Source organism: Protopterus annectens, chromosome 13.part0, assembly GCF_019279795.1.
Source record: "Protopterus annectens isolate FY-2018-M chromosome 13.part0, PAN1.0, whole genome shotgun sequence".
Taxonomy (NCBI): Eukaryota; Metazoa; Chordata; order Ceratodontiformes; family Protopteridae; genus Protopterus; species Protopterus annectens.
Genome location: NC_056747.1, coordinates 189,751,182 through 189,771,560, shown reverse-complemented (window position 1 = coordinate 189,771,560; position 20,379 = coordinate 189,751,182). Strand labels below are relative to the sequence as shown.

General features: G+C 43.4%; 1 protein-coding gene across 1 annotated transcript in view; it reads left to right on the top strand.

Moving 5' to 3' along the window:
• The window catches only part of GATAD2A (GATA zinc finger domain containing 2A), a 1,922,743-nt gene that overhangs the window by 1,311,452 nt on the left and 590,912 nt on the right, over positions 1–20,379 (top strand). The window contains exon 6 of the mRNA XM_044054781.1: positions 14,729–14,857. Coding sequence (XP_043910716.1) covers positions 14,729–14,857 — 129 coding nt within the window. The remainder of the gene's footprint in view (positions 1–14,728; positions 14,858–20,379) is intronic.

Genomic DNA, 20,379 nt, shown 5'->3' with positions numbered 1-20,379 from the left:
CCACTGACGTCCCCTGTAGGCACCTCTGGATTGACCTCTGCCTCTTGGGCGCCTATTTCTGCCTCTCTGTGCTCTGGTGGTGTCTGGAAAGGACCAATTCTTCGAAGGCCAATTTCTACTAAACCTAGGAGGCTGGACATGTAAGAAATCCTTGACTGTTTGGACAGATTTTGCTTTTTCTTCCACCTTCTTTAACACTTGCTGTGCAGGGGAGCCAAACAAACTGAGTTTCTCCATGGGAGCATCTAGGAGCTTTGACTTTACATGGTCTGGTAAGGATTGCTCTTTTAACCATGCATGCCTTCTGATCACTGTACCAGTCATAGCTGATCTAAAGGAAGCCTCCAGTGCATCATAGCCGCATTTTAAGGAATGATTACTGACCTGCTGAGTGTTATGTACCAAATCCTGAAGGGACTTACGGTCTATAGGTTCAGGAGAGGATAGTTTATTTAGCTGATCTAACAAAAATTCCTGATACTGAATCATGTGGAATTGACAGTTTAAGGCCCTAGCCGAAAGAGTAGCAGAAGTATAAACTTTTTTACCCCATCTCTCTAATGCTCTAGATTCTCTTTCAGAGGGGAGGGGGTTTTTGGTAGTTGCTACCGCTTTGGGGCCCTGAGAAATAGTTTCAGGATCTGCAATAGGAGCCTTATACAAGTGATAATGTGTGTCCGGGACCCTGTAGTATCTGTCGGGCTTAGCAGAGGCCGGGGGAAGAGAGTCAGGGGCAGTACAAGCATCATTAAATGCATCATCCACAACTGTTAGTACTGGAGGAATGGCTAAAGGCATATGCTGTGGCAAATGTAAAAAGGTCCTTAGCCATTTCCTAGAATCTGAAAAATCCTGGCCTTGCCATTGAAATTGCTCTCTCATAGCATGCAAGGTTTCCCCAAAAGAAAATTCCTCAGGAGGAGAGGCAGAAGGAATGGAGTCTTCTGCGTCAGAGTCCTCATATGGAGAACAAGGGCCTTCTGGATAATTTGAGTTTTCTGAATCAGAGGAATAATCCGTAGAAACTGGCTCAGGGGGCTCTGCTCTAGGCCTCGTCTCTGGAGGGGGATGAGAGGCCCTGTCAGGGTGAGGTTGGGATCCCCTAATCAAAGAAATGAGATCCTCTGCCAGGCTGAGCATTTGGGAACTAGAGCTAGGCCTGTGTGAGGGGGTTTTAGCAGGCAAGGCCTTAGAAGATTTAGCTGCTTTAGCCCTAGAGAAAGCCTTGATAGACATGGATGCAGGGGGCCTAGCAGCTCCACGTGCAGGAGTAGATATGTCTAAAGGAATAGTATCTGATAAATCCTGGGAGCCTGCTACAGCAGGAGAAATTTCAGTAGCAGATTCAGCCATGCTGTGTGAGGCCTCGGCTGTAGGAGGTATGCTTTCGGCCGAAGGAAGAAACGAGGACTCTGTTTCAGCCGAAACCGAGACACTCGCGGTTGGCTTAACCGTGGTTTCGGCCGAAACCGCGGACCGCGAGTGTCGGTCCTTTTCCTTACGCTTTTTAGCTAATTGTGAAGTCGGAGTCTCCGACGGCATTTTGTAAGCAAAAGCGGGACCAAAAAACTCCTCCGCAAACTCCGACCGATGTCTAAGTGTCCGTCGGTTGAAGGAAGCACAGGCTAGACAAGCTGCTACGTCGTGGTCTGGGCCTAAGCAAGGAAGGCAGTAAGAGTGGAAATCCTTATGAGGTATTTGTTTCCCACAAGTTAAACAATGATTTACTTTTTCTGACATCGGCTGAGGCAAGAAAGAGTCCCCAACGGGGTACTTAGCTTTTTAGAAGTCTTCGGTAGTAGAAATCCCTGGATCTGACCGACCGGCACTTGCGAACAGCTTCTGCTTCGGGCACCGCGCGGCAAGAAAGACTGAGGAAAATGGCGTCGGCTGATGCCTTTATACCCAATTGACAGCAGCTATGACGTCAGGTGAAGTGCGACATCAGCCGAGGCCAGACCCAGACTTTGGAATCCGGCTGACCGAAGGGCTGCCTGAGGCAGGACAACCCATTTGTTTGGACTGCAGATGCATCCTTGAAGGACATCAAGGGGGAACACTCTAGATGTGCACAGACAGCTTAGATTATATCTAGACAGGACTAAATCATTCAGAAAGTCTGATCAGTTGCTGGTTAGCTTTGCTGCAGGGGCAGAGGGTGAAGCCATCTCCAAACAAACAATTTCTAAATGGATAGCACACTGCATCCATTTCTGTTACAAGCAACACGGAAGGCCTCCCCCTAAGGGGGTCAGGACTCACTCCACCAGAGCAGCCTTCACCTCTGCAGCTTTCCTCAGAGGAGTCCCCACCAGGGACATTCTGGAGGCTGCCACCTGGACATCTGTTCACACTTTCAACAAACATTACCACCTGCCTATCTTTTCCAAATCCAGGGCAGGCTTTGCCACTGCAGTTTTGCAGGGCATCCTAGCCAGACCCTAGTCTCCTTGACTGCTTCCACCCTTTTCCTCAGCTTTGGGAATCAACCCAAATGTGATGACTGCAGCAGTGAAACATGAAGAACATAGCACAGTTGTGTACACTTACCATAAATGTAGATGTTCGAGTTTATTCACTGTTGTAGTCCTGGATGTTCATCGTGTTATACTGCTGCAGTCATTACACTTGGATTATCCTGCCGTCAGGAGGTCCCGCAGTCGGCCTGAGTTCCAAAGTCTTGGTCCGGCGTCAGTTGCTGTCGCTTCTTCCCTGACGTCAGTGCGCCAGGGGTATATAAGATGCATCTGATGCCATTTTCTTCAGTCTTTCTTGCCACGCGGTGCCCAAAGCAGAAGCAGTTCGCAAGTGCCGGTCGGCTGACTCCTGAGATTTTTGAAGTCGAATTTCAGATCTGAAGTCTTCAATAAAGCTAAGTACCCCGTTGGGGAAACTTTTTTCTTGCCTCAGGCCGATGTCAGAAAAAGTTAATTGTATTTCGTGTGGGAAGCAAATACCTCATAAGGACTTCCACTCTTACTGTATTCCATGCCTAGGCCCTGATCACGACGTCACTAGTCGGTTTTGTGCTAGATTTAACAAACGCACTATAAAAAGACATTTTGATTTTGCTTTGCAGTACTTTGGCCGAAGGTTCAATTATACTATGCCGTCGGATCAGCAGACTACCTGAATACTGAAAAAATGCAAAGACAAGGATAAAGACAGGCATCTGAGGTCCAAAACTGACGACGAAACCTCTTCTAGGCCAGTCGCTGGTTCTCAGTGAGGTGCTTTTGCAGCCCCTGACACCCGCTACCTCAGAGCCACAGGCCGCTTCCGACTCCCACGTGGAGACATCTAGGCCTCTGGAAACTCAAGGTATTGGGCCTACGGAAACTAATTCCTCAGATGGGTCCGGAGCCGCTGAGCAGTCATCAGCTTCTGAGGGTGTTTTCAGACCTTGACAACTTACCATTAAAAGAACAACCAAGACAAAGGTACCATTAAAGATAAAGAAACAAGTACAGCATTCTCCTGGACAGTCCTCCATACCTAAGAAGCAGATGCTTAAAATGGCCGAAGACCTCATTACTCTAATCAGGGGTTCTCATCCCCCTCCTGAGAAAAGGTCTAGGCAGGATACAGACTATGACTTCTCTGATCAGGTTTCCATTTCCTCTGATTCCTCTTCAGACCAGCGATACTCTCTACCCCCCTATGAGGACTCTGATGCTGAAGAATCTATCCCTTCAGCCTCTCCTCCTGAGGATTATTCTTTTGGGGAAACTTTACATACCATGAGGGAGCCATTTCCATTGGGAAAGCCAGGATTACTCAGAATCCAAGAAAAGGCTCAGGGATTTCCTCTTATTGCCTCAACACAGGCCCCTGGCTATTCCGCCTGTGCTAGATATTGTGGATGATGTGTTCTCTGAATCCAGTTTATCTCCTGACTCTTTGCCCCCTGCTCCAGTCAAGCCAGATAGGTATTAGAGTCCCTGACTCTCACAAGTTTCTTTACAAAAACCCTTCTGCTGATCCAGAAACTATTTCACAGGGTCCAAAAGGGGTTTAAGGCTTCCATTGCAAAAAATCCAGTACCCTCTGACAGGGATTCCAGAGCTTTGGATAGATGGGGGAAGAAAGTATACACTTCTGCAACTTTAGCAGTAAGAGCTTTAAATTGCCAGTTTCACATGCTTTAAGTACCAACAATATTTAATGGCTCAGTTAAAGCAGAAAATGCTTGCAAGCTCAGAAGCTCCTGATTGTAAAGAAATGCAGGATTTATTGCATGCAGTTGAACAGCTGGGAAAACATACTCTGCAATGTGGTTTTGATTCTTTAGAGGCCTCTTGTAGAGCCGCAGTTACAGGTTCTGTGATTCGAAGACATGCTTGGTTGAAAGAAGAAAGTTTACCTGATCATGTTAAGGCAAAATTATTAGATGCTCCTTTACAGCATGATATTTTGTTTGGTGTTAAGGTAGAAGAGGTGTTAAAGAAAATGGAGGATAAAGCTAAAGCTATGCAAACAGTCAAGGATTTCTTACAGGTACAGCCACCTCGGTTTAGCAGAAATTGGCCAACAAAGAATTGTTCCTTTCCAGTGTCAGACAGGCCACAGAGAGGCAGATACAGACGCCCAAGAAACAGATCTCAACCCCAAGGCTCAAACAGACAATGATAGTGGGGGCACCTCAACCCCAAAAGGTGGTGAGGACAAGTTTCAACCTTACAGGAAACGGTCACAGTGACTTTCCCCTTCGTACGCCAAGCACGTCCCTTTTGGAAGCCCCCTTAGGGGGAAAACTAGCACTTTTTTCTCAAAACTGGCAAACAATCACCCAAGACAAATGGGTCCTGAATATTGCGTCTCAAGGTTACAGATTCCATTTTCATACTTTACCAAGGCTAAAAGGAATGCCAGACCTGCCACAAAATCAGTGGGCAGAGGCACAAAAACAAATTTCAGCCTTCATGGACATGAGAGCTATTCAAAAAGTACCACAACAGGAACAAGGACAATGATTTTACTCTAGACTCTTCCTGGTCCCCAGAAAGGACACGGCCTGGAGGCCCATACTAGACCATTCAATTCTGAATACTTACCTGGATATTCCGAAATTCAAAATGTTGACATTACAGTAGCTTCTACCCATGCTGGGCAAGAAGGCTTGGCTTGTTACTCTGGACCTCAAAGAGGCATACCTGCATGTCCCTATCAGACAAAATTGCAGAAGATACCTCAAATTCAAAGCTGTTACAATGCACTACCAATTCTCTGCACTGCCCTTTGGCTTATCTACTGCGTCCAGGGTCTTCACAAAGTGCCTGGCACCAGTAATTGCATTTTGCAGACAAAAAGGAATTCAAATATATCCATACCTGGACTGCCTCCCTCATTCAAGCAGAGACAAAGGACATTCTTCTACAGCATCTGGCGTTTGTAAAAAGGTTGCCAATTTCTCTAGGGTACACAGTAAATGAAAAGAAGTCAAAACTAGTGCCCTCGCAACAGATTATATTCCTGGGTGCCAGCTTAAATACAACGGCCCAGATGGCTTACCTCACGCCAGACAAACACGTTCAACTAATTCAATATTTTCAATTGCTGGCAAGAAAATCCCATCTCTCTGCAAGAAAAACTCTGCAGGCCCTGGGATTCATGGCATCCTGCATACTACTAATACCATATGCCAGACTACATATGAGGAAATTACAGTGGTACCTGAAAAGTGTTTGGACTCTCACAGTATAGAAGCAGTAATACCAATGATTCCCTGCCTACAACAGGAGTTTCGATGGTGGGCACAGGCATGTCACCTTAACAAGGGTCAGCCTTTTACCTAACCCGCAGCCAGGCAAACTCTAACAACAGATGCTTCGGATTACACCTGGGGAGCACACATGGCAGGAAAATGCATTCAGGGCAAGTGGATCACAGACCAGATGCATCTTCACATCAATCAAAAAGAGATGTTGGCTGTTCAGAATGCCCTAGCAGCTTTCAAGGACCTTCTACATCCAGGACAATTACTACTAAAGACAGACAACACAGTAATGTGGTACATAAACAAGCAAGGGGGCACTCATTCTTATCCCCTATGCAGGCAAGCCATGACCTTGTGGAACACAGCTTTAAGGTATCAAGTTCACCTGCAAGCACAATTCCTGCCAAGAAAGAAAAATACTCTGGCAGACGATCTAAGCAGAAATATCATGGACCCTCACGAATGGAAATTGAATCCACAAATCTTCAGCATGGTAACGCAAAAGTGGGTATGCCCAGACATAGATCTTTTTGCCTCCCCACTGAATTGCCAACTACAAAAATTCTGCACAAGGACTTATCACAAACAAACATGGAAAGTGGATGCTCTTCTGTTCAGCTGGAAAAACCAAACAATGTTTGCCTTCCCGCCACTGCCTCTCCTTTCAAAGGTACTCCTAAAAGCCAGACAAGAAAAAACACAGATGGTCCTGGTTGCTCCAGACTGGCCTCACCAGCACTGGTACCCTATCTTAAGGAACTTGGCTCAATGCCCACCATGGATTTTGCCTCAAATTCCACACCTTCTGACTCATCAAAACAGTCAGATCCTGGACGGTCAGCTCAAAACCCTAAACCTGGCTGCAAGGCAGATACATTAGTCAAACAGACAACACCTCTCTCTAAAGTTGTTATGGATGTCATTTTGGAGGCCAGGAGGCCTAGCACCTGGAAATCTTACTCAGAAAAAATGGAAGAGATTCTGAGCCTGGAACCAGGCTCAAAGCCTTGACCCTCTTGTTCCAAACATTCCTCAGATTTTACAATACTTAACTGAGATGCTGGACAGAGGCCTATCCTTCTCATCAGTTAAGATCCACGCCTCTGCCATTTCAGCACATTACAACACGGATCCTCCTTTATTCTCTCATCTCTTGCTAAAGCAATACCTCAGAGCGACTAAAAACATAAGACTGCCCCGGAGAGCACCAACTTAGGACCTCAATTTTGTTTTGGAAAAACTGACCCTACCACCTTTTGAGCCAGCCAATACAGCCGATCTTAAATTTTTATCATGGAAAACAGCTCTGTTCCTGGCAGTAACTTCAGCACGAAGAGTCTCACAGCTACAGGCATTAATGGCAGTGGAACCTTTTATAATTTTTCATCAGGACAGGGTATCTTTAAGGACAAACCCTACCTTTATGCCAAAGGGGGTATCTAGTGTGGCTCTTAAACTATCCATTTGCCAACTTTTTATCCAAACCTCCCCAGAATAAAGGGGAGAAATGTCTGCATTCTTTGGACATACACAGGCAGCTACGCTTCTACTTGGACAAAGCAAAGGCTTTCAGGAAAACTGAGCAACTGTTTGTAGCATATGCTGCAGGATCACAGGGCAAGGCACTATATCCAAATGGATAGGACACTGTATTCGGTACTGCTACACACAGCATGGAAAATCAGTCCCAAATAACATTAGGCCACATTCCACCAGGGCAACAGCCACTTTAACAGCCTTTCTCAGAGGAGTACCTACCAAGGAAATTTTGGAGGCTGCAACTTGGAGTTCAGTGCACACTTTTACCAAGCATTACCACCTGCCTCTTTACTCTAAATCCAGAGCAGGATTTGCCACTGCAGTTCTGCAGGGCCTCATAGCCAATCCTAACTCTTTATAGACCAGCCACCCAACCTCAGCTTTGGGATTCTACCCAAGTGTAATGACTGCAGCAGTGTAACACGATGAACATAGTACAGTTTTGTACCTACCATAAATGTAGATGTTCGAGTATTCACACTGCTGCAGTCCAGGTTACCCTCCCTCCATCCCCTCTGAACTAGCTGGACTTATCTATACCTTTCTATCCTATACAACTTTGGGGTGTATTTGCTGGTAACTGAAGGTATTGTTTTTATTGTAAAATTTAATTCAGAACTCTTTCTTGCACAACTACACCATTGTGACTGGACTCCTCTAAAGTCACTACCTCTCAATGATGCAGTACAATACTTCAACTCCACATTCTTATCTATTTTAGATCAGCATGCACCAATATGCAAGATTAGAATCAAAACCAAACCTGCCCCCTGGATTAGCAACAACACTAGACAACTAATCATTACCAGAAACAAATGCTGGGCTAAATGGCGTACTTCCAAGAACCAAGCTGACCATCAAACCTTTAGAGAATGTAGGAACAAAACTAAAAAAGCCATACTATCTGACAAACAGAACTACTACCTTCGTCTACAACAAATATCCAATAAGGAACCTAAAATATTTTGGTACACCATTAATAATCTTCTATCCCCAAGCCAATCAATCACACCCAACCCTCAGGACTCTAACCCTGATAACCCTATGCAAATAGCTAATGCCTTTAACTCCTACTTCACAAATACTATACAAAATCTGACTAGTCACCTATCTCCTGACACCTCAAATCTACATCCCTTCTCTGTAAATACACCACCCTCATTTCACTTCCTTCCCATCCCTACATCATATATTTTATCACTACTGCAAAAACTAAAACCTTCCTCCCCCTCTGAAGACAAACTTCCTGCTGAGTTTCTGCAAATAGGAGCTAAAGCTATTGCTTATCCTATTTCTATACTGATAAATAGATCCATCAATCTAGGAACTGTCCCTGATATCTGGAAAATATCCCACATCATCCTACTACACAAAGGGGGAAACTCTATTGGACTGTCTGACTATTGCCCCATTGCTTTGTTATCCCCTATTGCCAAAATCTTGGAAAAATGTATCCATAAACAACTCCTAAACCATCTTCTCCAAAACAACCTACTTGCTGTCAACACGGCTTCAGACCTTCCCACAGTACCACCACTGCTCTGCTCTCATTCCCAAACACCATCAGCACTAACCGCAATTTAAACAGTCTTTCATCTGCACTATTCATTGACTTGTCTAAAGCCTTTGACATGGTGAATCACAAAATGCTCTTACACATTCTCAATTCTCTCTCACTGGATCCTAACAGCATAACTTGGTTTAAATCTTACCTCGAAAACCGTCAACAAGCAGTAGTCTGGAAAAATTCGCTATCTGACCACCTTCCTATCTCCCTAGATATTCCACAAGTGTCTATCTTAGGTCCACTTCTTTTTTCCATCTTTATCAATGACCTTCAATCAGCTGTCCCTTTTTCTAACTGTATTCAATATGCAGATGACTCCACTATTATCTGCACAGCTACCTCTCAAGCTGAACTTCAGTCTCTTACCAAAAAAGCTTTTAACACAGTAGAACAATGGTTCTCCCAACGCTGCCTTCTACTCAATTCAAAGAAAACAAAACTTCTACTCTTCTCACCAACGCGTAACCAAATCCCCCGAAATTTCTCTGTCACTTCCAACAACAATACTAGTATCTCTCTCGACACCACCACAAAACTACTAGGAATTACAATAGACAATAAACTCAATTTTGAAAATCACATTAACTCTACTATAAAAACTGTGAACAAAAAGATAGGAACCCTTATAGAATCAAACCATTTCTTACCCCAGCTACTAGAATTACCCTAGCCAAAACCCATCTAATATCTACTTTACTCTGTGCATGTCCTATTTACACCAACCTGTCAAAAAAGCCTTAATAAACTAGTTATATCCTACAACAACATTGCTAGATTTGCTGCCGGATCTCCTTTTAGGACCCACCACTGTATTAATCTAAGACAACTTGGCTGGATAGAACTTCTCAATCAGATCAAACTACAACAACTAATAATAGCTTACAAAACCCTGTACCAACCCACCAAAACTCCAATAAACAGCTATGCTCCTCCAATAAACTCCTGATCAATAGGACTACACCTAATAACTCTGCAGGAGATGGCTTATTCTCCAACTCATTTGAGAAACATTGGAACAAATTACCCGCTGATATCTCATCCCTGACTTCTCTTCCTATTTTCAAGAAGAATCTCAAATTGTACCTTAAAAAATGGCTATGCCCCTGCATTAACCCAGACTAGCCTTGCTCTTATGTCTCCTATCTCCCTTTCCCTCTCCCCCTTCTTTACCCAATAACCCAGTTGATGTTTCCTAAGCTCCACAACTACACATTAAGACAGGGAACTTACCTGTTGAATAAGTACCAAAAAGTTTTTTTTTCTTTCCTCTCTTCTTAGGTGTATATTTTGCCTCTCTTTCATAAAAGTAACTATTTTTTAGACCTAGGAAAATAACCTATTCCTCAACTCACCCTATTCTTTCTCCGATACCTTTCCTATCTTTCCTTCACCTCCTTTCTTACTTTATCCTTCTTTCATATTAGCTACTTTATAAAATATTGTTCTTTGCCCATCCCAAAAAAAATTTTCCTTTTTCTTTTTTTTCCTGCTTAGTGTTTTACTGTTATAACTTTTATGTAGACAGATGTTTTAGCTATGTATTAATACTTGGAGCTTTTCTCCCCGGGCCTCTACTGAAAATGGACATATATCCAGTTAGACTAGCCCGGCCAACAAATGTAAAATAAAATAAATAAAAATAAATATTTTTGATTAGCAATATGTATTGCCTACCTACTTGGGGGCACCTGACATCTGGGGCAAGAAAAACTGAAGAAAATGGCGTTGGATGCATCTTGCCCTGGCGCACTGACATCCGGGAAGAAGCGACAGCAACCAACGCTGGACCAAGACTTTGGAACTCAGGCTGACTGCGGGACCGCCTGACGGCAGGATAACCCAAGTGTAATGACTGCAGCAGTGTGAACACTCTAACATCTACATTTATGGTAGGTACAAAACTGTACTTTTCTTTCCCTCCATCCCTCTCCTCTCTCTCTCTCTCTCCTTACAAGGGACATTCTGGTATTTACTTTCTACTGATGTGGTTCTTCCACCATAACCTGGCTACCACTTGGGCGCTCTTGACATTTAGGGCAAGAAAAACAGATGCTATGGCGTTGGCTGCCTTACTTTATACCACTGATGACCTGACATCAGTCCTGAAGTTACAGCAACCAACGCAGAAATATTACGCTTCTGGTATTCGGACCGGCCGAGTGGTACCCTTGCAGGGATAACCCAAATGTGTTGACTGCAACAGTGAATACACTCTAAAATATCTACATTTATAGTAAGTATACACAATTGTACTTCTGAATTCCTAGGTGTCCACATCATCATCATTTCCATCTCCTATCTAGCTGTAGAACATGTTCATGTCCCCTTCTGAGCATTGTAGCCACTTAACACTTCAGCTGAAATCCCTATTAATGCAAACACCTTTATACTGGAGAACTTCAACTATCCATAAATAAATTGGCTGATCTATACTGCCAATGGTGGCATGTCCAATGCTTTCTTGAAATAGATACCAACTCTCTTGCAGATAATTATCCATCCTACTACTGGCTCCAGTATCCTTGACCTGGTCCTCATAAACATAAGCACTTCTTGCACATGTTCAATGCGTCATCCTGCCTTGCTAAGTCAGACCATACATTGGCGACATTTTCCTTTAAAACTAGTGAACATTCTTAGTAAATGATTGTTTAGGAAAGTTTCAAAAGCAAACCACCTTCACATACTTGATAACCTAAGTAAATTTTACTGTAATCCACCTCCGGTGAATCCTATTGCTAAAGCAGCTGTTAGTACTTCTGTCTTTTACTCCCCCTTAAATAGTTTTTGTAAAGGCAGTCCTTATCAGCACCTAATATAATTAGAAATTTAAAAACAAAAAAAATCTGTTGTGGAATACTCGTATAAATTAAATGAATTACATAAAAAGAGAAATTGTTTAATGCGTATAAAAGGTCTTGTAATTACCTTAAGGAGACACTTAAGCAAACTAGTAAAGAACATAAGAGAACCATTAGAATGCTTAAAAGTTGAGCATGAACTTAAAATAACCAGTAAAACCAAAAATAAGTACAAATCTATTTTTTAGCTATGTCCATATGTTACGAACGAACACCCACCAATGTTAAGAGCTAATCCATAATAACACTGTAGGGTGTGTGACCCAAACGATATCATTGCTGACAGATTTTCAAATTTTACTCTGCCCACAGTTACATCTGTTCCACAGATTGCATGGTCCCAGCCATCCCCTTTAATATGGAATAAGTTCTGTCAGCCCTCATAAGCTAATAATTCATCCATGGACCCTGGTGATATACCAGGCTGTTCGTGTGATCTATATGAACTCCTGCTTATCCTCTCTAATCTAAGCCTTTCCTCTGGTTGCATTCATGAAGCCTGAAACAGCCATTGTAATGCCGTTACACAGTGATAGGCCAGCCAAGAACCCTGATAACACTAGACCCATTAATCTCACTTGTCTCATATATAAAACTACAGAGGCATTATCTCCATCCTCATTAATCTGGACAAAATCTCTTCACCCTGGACCCTCGTCAATTTGAAATTATCAAAGGAAGGTCTTTGCTTCTCTAACTGGATTAATTTCTTTGAAAAAGTAATTGTAGTAGTAAATAGTTGCTGTGCAGTACATAATGCATATCTGGACCTAGCCAGAGCCTTTATTTCCTTTGTACACATTGCCAGATTTGTAGATATGAGCCAAGTCGTTATGTTATGTGGTGGTTAGCTTACTGGTTATTTAAAAGAAGCCATATAGTTAGTTGCTTGTACCACTTCTGAAAGCAAAAAAAGTTGCCAGGGGCCTATCACAGGTCTCCGTCTTGAGCCCTTTCCTATTTAGCATCCATTTTTCAAACCTTTAGACCGGAACTTTTAAGCCTATAATTATTCAGCTTTGCAGTTAAATGTAAATTGAGTGTCATTTGCTCGTCCCCTGACGCACAGTTGCTTCAGCGTGGGTTAGACCATGTTAACAGGTGCAAGACATTGGTCTCAAATTAAATGTGAAAAAATGTAGCACATAGTTTATTTTGGTAAAACATTTTCACATACAATGTAGGTGACACGCCGGTCCGATTAGACACTGATGTAAGGTTCTAGGCACTCCGGTTGATAATTCATTATTCAACCATCATGTCTCAGCAGTAATTTGGAAAAACCTTCCGTCTGGCTCATCTAATTTCCAACATCTTGACTAGATCCAAAGAAGTCTTAAGTACCCTTGTTTGTATCATATTTTGGCAAGCATTTGACTAAATATATCTCTCAACTTGAGAGATCTTAGGGATTTGTAACTAAAAAAAAAAAAATTAGTAGCCCCAAAATTATTAGCTATCAGAAGAGACAGGCAACCCTCTCTCTGTATACAGTCTCTTGTAGATTTGCCCATGATTATCTTTGACGGTCTACTTGAGGCATGAAACATCCAACCTTCTTTGATCACCTCTTCCTTCACAAAAAACCGCTATCCCAAATACTGGTTAAAGGAACTAAACCTTCATCAGCAGGTAAACAAGACTTACTGACTCAACAGATTCGTATCCCACTGTATTCATGGTACAAACATCTGTTACATGTCAAGCAAAATGGCAGCCATGTCACCTTCAGGGTAAACCTAGATAACTGGATGGGCAGCCTCAAATTCTCCCCATGTCTATCTTGTCTTGCTCTCCTTGAGGCTGGAAGTACTTTTGAGTGTATGGTTTTGGCGAGGCTTGTAATGGTTTGCAGACTGATTCCTAGTACTTAACTGTGAATTTGTTATGGAATACTCGTCTGCTGATTGCAGTCTGACTTTTTTCTGAGCACTGTGCTCACTCATAAAGCCTTTGTGATTTTCTACAGTAGAACTTTGTTTTGTACTGGTCATAGCTTCACTCCATTTTCTCATGGGGAGACACCTAAATCTCTCTCAGCCTCTGTTTATTGCCCAGTAAAGAGAGGGGGGGGTGATATTGTGTTCAGTAGATGTTGACAAGTGAGTTTTTTCTCATCAGATTGCGGCCCTTCAGAAGGTGTCCTTAACTTCTTTTCATTAATGGTTAGATGTGTAGTATGTTAAGTAAGTAGATTCTGTCCATGTAATTATCTGGCCTCATACCTTCTGACACAGTAAATATGGGAAGATCTTTGATTGCTGTTGTATAAGGTGCACTCTGCTACAGTGGGTCATAATCTTTGCTACTTCCTTCTGCAGTGCTTGACTGGAAGACATCAATGCAGTTGCTTTCTGGTCATCTTTTCTCTATTTCACAGAGCATTATAACTTGGTTATGGCTCCAGATGGTGTATTCCCATTTTATGATGAGCTCCTTTCTGTGGTGTCAGAAATTGGTTTCTTCCAAGTGGTCTTCACGCTGTTGGCTGTGCTGTCTCGTAATTATTTCAGCAAGAGTATTTTGAAGTAAGGTTGTACGGGTGCTTGAGGTATTTACCATAACAGTACATCATCAAAGCAGTGCCATTAGAGCAAGAGCTCTCTGTCTCCAGTTCCCCTGAATTTGCAGGTTGCAACTATTTGTCATTTATTTTCTGGGCTGACTTGGTCTGTTTTATTTCACAGTAATAGAGGAAGGAAGTTTGTTGTTTGATCATTTTCTCTCATAGAAGTTGTCATGTTTATGCAATCAAAGAACCAAAGGGGCTGGGAGGGGCTTCAGTGTTAAGAACATTTTGGCTGACTAAGACATTCGGGGTTGGTTAAGGAGAGAGAGAGAGAGTTGAGCTGGACCCTTCATCTGGTGTTGCAATCTTATAACTGCTCATGCTGCAAGGGTGTACTTTTGTTGGTGTGTTCTTCTGGTGATGTCATGTTATTGTACTTGTACTATAAATGCACATGAGATCTGGTTAATGAAGTATGTGATTTTTTTATTGAAAACTTGATAAACTTTTTTTTTTTTTTTTTTTTTTTTTAACAGGTTACTCCAGTACGTACTTCTAGCACTGTCATCCCTCCCCCACTAGTGCGCGGTGGGCAGCAGTTAGTGTCAAAGCTGGGGCCACAGAATACTCAAATTGTGATGCCGCCTCTTGTTCGTGGACCACAGGTAAAAGATACTCTATAATTTTTTTGCTAGATTCACTGGTAGGGTATAGATCCCAAATGCTGTTAATGTATGCTGTAAACTTTCAGAATGTTGAACATTTGTTGCCAGAAAATTTAGAATGAAACTTGGTGCAGTATTCAGGCTGGTGTCAAGTCATTCACTGGTTTGAATGCTTTTAGTAAGCAAGATACGGAATTCCTATTATCCAGTTAATCAAGCACAGATGATGTTCGTGTTTCACTGTTGCAGTCATCACATTTGGGGTATCAGCTTGCAGTAGCCCTCAGTCGGCTTGATTATCAAAGTCTTGGGTCCTGCGTCGGGTTGCTGTCTCATCTTCCATGACGTCAGATAGTCAGGGGTATAAAGCATGCAGCCGACACCATTACATCAGTCTTTCTTGCTGTGCGGTGCCTGAAGCAGAAGTAAGTTCGCAAGTGCCGGTCATCTGACTCCTGAAATTTTTGTTTTCGAGTTTCAGATCCGAAGTCTTTGACTAAGCTAAGTACCCTGTTGGGGGTCCTTTTTCTTGCTCTAATCCGATGTCAGTAAAAGTTAACAATTGTATTTCTTGTGGAGAGCAAATACCTCATAAAGATTTTCATCTGTACTGCATTCCTTGCTTAGGCCCAGACCACGACATACCTCCCTGTCGGTTTTGTGCCTTATTCAAACCTCGTACTATTCATCGGTTCATTTACGCACCTAAATATTTTGGTATTCTGTTCACTTATCCAGAAATGGCTTTGGTAAGCCACCAGACTACCGACATTCCGAAAAAACGCAAAGATAGACAGACCGCATAGGTCCAAAACTGCCAACTGTGCTTTTCCTAAGCTAGTCGCCAGTTCACTGGTACTCAGTGAGGCGCTTTTGCAGCCTCTGATACCCACTACTTTAGATTTGCAAGCTCCTACTGAGACCCATTCGGAGTCCGGTATGCTGCGAGATGCTTCTTCGACTGTGGAACCTGTGGAAGTCTCTACCTTGGATGGGACCGGAACCGCTGTGCAGGTACCAGCTTCTGAGGGTATATTCAGGCCTACTGACTTGCATATTAAACCAACACCATCTTCTTCTTTAAGGCCTAAAACTCGTTCCATGCCTAGAAAACTGACGCCCAGACTGCATGGTCAGGCCCCTATGCCAAAAAAACAAATGATAAGAATGGCTGAAGACCTTATTACTCTAATCAGAGGAAGTCACCCTTCCCCCTCTAAGAGACTTAGGACTGATTTTCCTTCTGATTCTTCTGATCAGGATTCTGAAATTTCTGTTTTCTCTGATCGGAATTTGCCCTTATCTATCGATGAGGACTGTGATGCAGAGGACTCCATTCCCTCTGCTTCCCCTCCAGAGGATTTCTCTCTTGGTGAAACCTTGCATACTCTTATGGAGCATTTTCGTTGGGAAAGCCAGGATTCCTCTGATTTCAAAAAGAGGCATAGGGAGTTCTTACTCGTACCTCAACACAGGCCTTTAGCTATTTCTCCTGTACTGGACATTGTAGATGATGCCTTCTCGGAATCTAGCCTGGCCCCTGACACTTTCCATCTTGCTCCCAGAAAACCTGATAGGTTACAGGGTACCTGACTCTCACAAGTTCCTCTTTAAAAATCCTTCTGCGGATCCTGAGAACATTTTACAGGGACCCAAGGGCATTAAGGCTACTGCTGCCAAAAATCCTACCCCCTCTGATAAAGATTCCAGGGCGCTGGATAGAAGGGGTAAGAAGCTATACACTTCTGCAACCTTGGCCATTAGGGCCTTAAACTGCCAGCTTCATATGTTAAAGTATCAGCAGCATATTATTGGATTGCTTAAACAGAAAATGATGTTGATTCCTGACTGTGCTGAAAATAAAGATTTACAGGATTTAATGCATTCTGCTGAACGTGTTGGAAAACATACTTTGCAATGTGGCTTTGATTCATTTCAGGCATCTTGCAGGGCTGCTGTCACTGGGTCTGTACTTAGAAGGCATGCTTGGCTTAAGGAGCAATCTTTGCCAGATCACTTTAAAGCTAAATTACTGGATGCTCCCTTAAAACAAGACTGCCTGTTTGGCAACAAAGCAGAATTAGTACTAAAAAGATGGAGCAAAAAAGCTAAATCTATGCAAACTGTTAAAGATTTCCTGCAAGAACAGCCTCCCAGATTTAGTAGGCATTGGCCCTCTAAGAACTGGTCCTTTCCTGTCTCTTCCAGGCCTTCTCAGTCCAAACCCAGAACCAGCAGAAAACACAGGCTTCAGTCCCAAGGTACTCACAGGCCTAAGCAGTGGGGGTTTCCCACTTCCAAAGCAGGTAGAAGTAAGACTTCCCCCTATGGTAAACTGTTTCAATGACTTAACTTTAAATCTTCCAAGTCCTGCTCAACTGACTGTTCCTTTACGGGGAAAGCTTGCCTTGCATGCAAAAAATTGGAAACTCATTAGCCAGGACAAATGGGTTTTAAATAGTTTCCCCAAGGATACAGATTTCACTTCCACTCCTTACCAACCCCAAACAGTTGGCCAGACCCTACCCCCAGATCAGTGGGCAGATGCTCAAAAGCAAATTCTCTCTCTCTTAAGCGTCATGGTTGTTCAACCTGTCCCAGAAGAATGGGGGCAAGGTTTCTACTCAAGACTTTTCCTGCTACCCAGAAAAGGCAATTCCTGGCGTCCTATCCTGGACCAGTTATCCTAAACACATTTTTGGTAATCCCAAAATTCAAGATGCTAAATCTTCATCTGCTTCCCATGCTAGGCAAAGATGGCTGGTTGGCAACACTGGATTTAAAGGAACCCTACCTGCACATCCCAATAAGGGAATCTTGCAGAAGAGATACCTACGCTTCAGAGCAGGCTACATGCACTATCAGTTCTCTGCACTGCCCTTTGGCTTATCTACTGTGCCCAGGGTATTCACAAAGTGCATAGCTCCAGGCATTGCATTTTGCATGCAAAGAAATATTCAAATATACCCATACCTGGACGATTGTCAGGACATACTATTAAATCATCTGGCATTTGTAAAGAAATTCTGAACGTCTCTGGGGGACACCATAAATGAAAAGAAATCATGTCTTGTACCCTGCCAACAAATTTTATTCCTGGGAGCAAGCTTGAATACAACTTCCCAGATGGCCTACCTCATGCCAGAGAAACAGGTTCATTTGACAGTCTACTTCAAACTACTGGCCACAAAGACCCAGCTATATGCAAGGAAAATTCTGCAAGCCCTGGGGTTCATGGCCTCTTGCATTCTACTAATTCCAGATGCAAGACTGCATATGAGGAAACTACAATGGTATCTTATGGTGTCAACATTCTCAGGATCTAGAATCAGTGATCCCTATCATACCTTGTCTGCAGATAGAGTTCCTTTGGTGGGCAGAGGCCTGCCACCAAAACAAGGGACTGCCATACACTCTACCCCCTACCGCCCAAACCCTAACAACAGACACATCAGATTATGCATGGGGGGCTCACTTGGCAGGGCAGTGCATTCAGGGCAAATGGAACACAAATCAAATGCACCTGCTTATCAGTCAAAAAGAAATGTTAGCTGTACAGAATGCCCTGACAGCCTTCAAGGACCACATTCTTCCAGGACAGTTATTGGTAAAGACTTACAACGCCACTGTTATGTGGTACATAAGCAAGCAGGGGAGAACCCACTCCTACCCTTTCTGCAGACTATCCATGGCTCTGTGGAACACAGCCTTGAGCTACCAAGTGCGCCTACAGGCTCCGTTCCTGCCAGGAAAGCTAAATACACTGGCAGACAACCTAAGCAGAAATATCATGGACCCACACGAGTGGAAACTAGAACCAAAGATATTCAACATGTTAAGAAACAAATGGGGGAGCCCAGAGATAGACCTGTTTGTCTCCCCCCAGAACTACCAATTGGACAAATTCTGCACAAGGACTCCCCACAAACAAGCTTGGAAAGTGGATGCCCTGTCCTTACCGATTGCACCACACTGACCACGCCAACACTGGTGTACCCCCTCTTGCACAGTGTGTCACTGCTGCCACCATGGCACCTGCCTCAGACCCCTGCCCTGCTGTTCCAGCAGGAGTGCCAGATTCTGCACCCACAGCTTCAAACCCTGAACCTGGCAGCCTGGCTAATTACCTGATCTCTCCGTTACCATCCCTCAGTAAGCAAGTAATGGATGTCATTCTGGAGGCAATGAGGCCTAGTACTAGACAATCCTATGCTGACAAAATGGAAAAGATTCTGTTTCTGGAGCCAAACTCAGTCGATGGACACAGCAGCGCCCAATTTATCCCATATTATTCAATACTTAACTGAGATGCTACACAAGGGCCTTTCCTTTTCCTCCATCAAAATTCATGCCTCAGCCATTTCAGCTCATTACAATACAGAACCACCCCTCTTTTCTCATCCACTGCTGAATCAATTCCTCAGAGGGGCCAAAAACTGAAGACCACCCAGGGGAGCCCCTACTCCAGCCTGGGACCTTAACTTTGTATTGGAAAAGCTCACTCTTACCCCCTTTGATCTAGCTGCAAATGCATTGTTGAAATTCCTTTTTTGGAAAACAGCCTTCCTTCTAGCCATCACTTCAGCAAGAAGGGTATTTGAATTACAGGCCCTCATGGCAGTGGAGCCTTTCATCATCTTTCATGCTGACAGGGTGTCCCTCGGGACCAATCCCTCCTTCATGCCCAAGGTGGTATCCATTGTGGCCCTTAATCAGTCCATTCATTTGCCAACCTTCTTTTCTAATCCACAGAACAAAGGGGAATGAACACTGCACTCCTTGGACGTGCGCAGACAACTTAGATTTTACTTGAACAGGACTAAGCCTCTCAGGAAATTTGAACAGCTGTTTGTTGCATTTGCTGCAGGGGCAGAGGGGAAGGCCATTTTGAAGCAAACCATTTCTAAGTGGATAGGCCATTGCATTCATTTCTGCTATAAGCACCATGGAAAACCTACCCCACAGGGGATAAGACCACATTCAACTAGAACTGCATGTACCTCTACAGCCTTTCTCAGAGGTGTTCGTACCAAGGACATCCTAGAAGCTGCTACCTGGAGTTCTGTACATACCTTCACCAAGTATTACCACTTGCCAATTATTTCTAAATCCAGAGCTGGCTTTGCCACTGCAGTCTTGCAGGGCTTTATATCTGGTTCTAACGCTATCTAATTACCTTCTCCCATCCTTCGCTTTGGGAATCTACCCAAATGTGGTGACTGCAACTGTGAAACACAAAGAACATAGTACAGTTGTGTACACTTAACATAAATGTAGATGTTCGAGTGTATTCACTGTTGCAGTCCTGGTTACCCTCCCTCCAGCTCCCTGACTTCTATTGACTGTCCCTTTATTCTTGTTTACTGTGCTTAAAGCTTTTTGGTGTATTTGCTTTTTTGTTGGGGGTCTAAGCTTGTATGTAATTGCTTCCCATTATGGGGGCACCTAACATCTGGGGCAAGAAAAATTGATGTAATGGCATCGGCTGCATGCTTTATACCCCTGACTACCTGACGTCATGG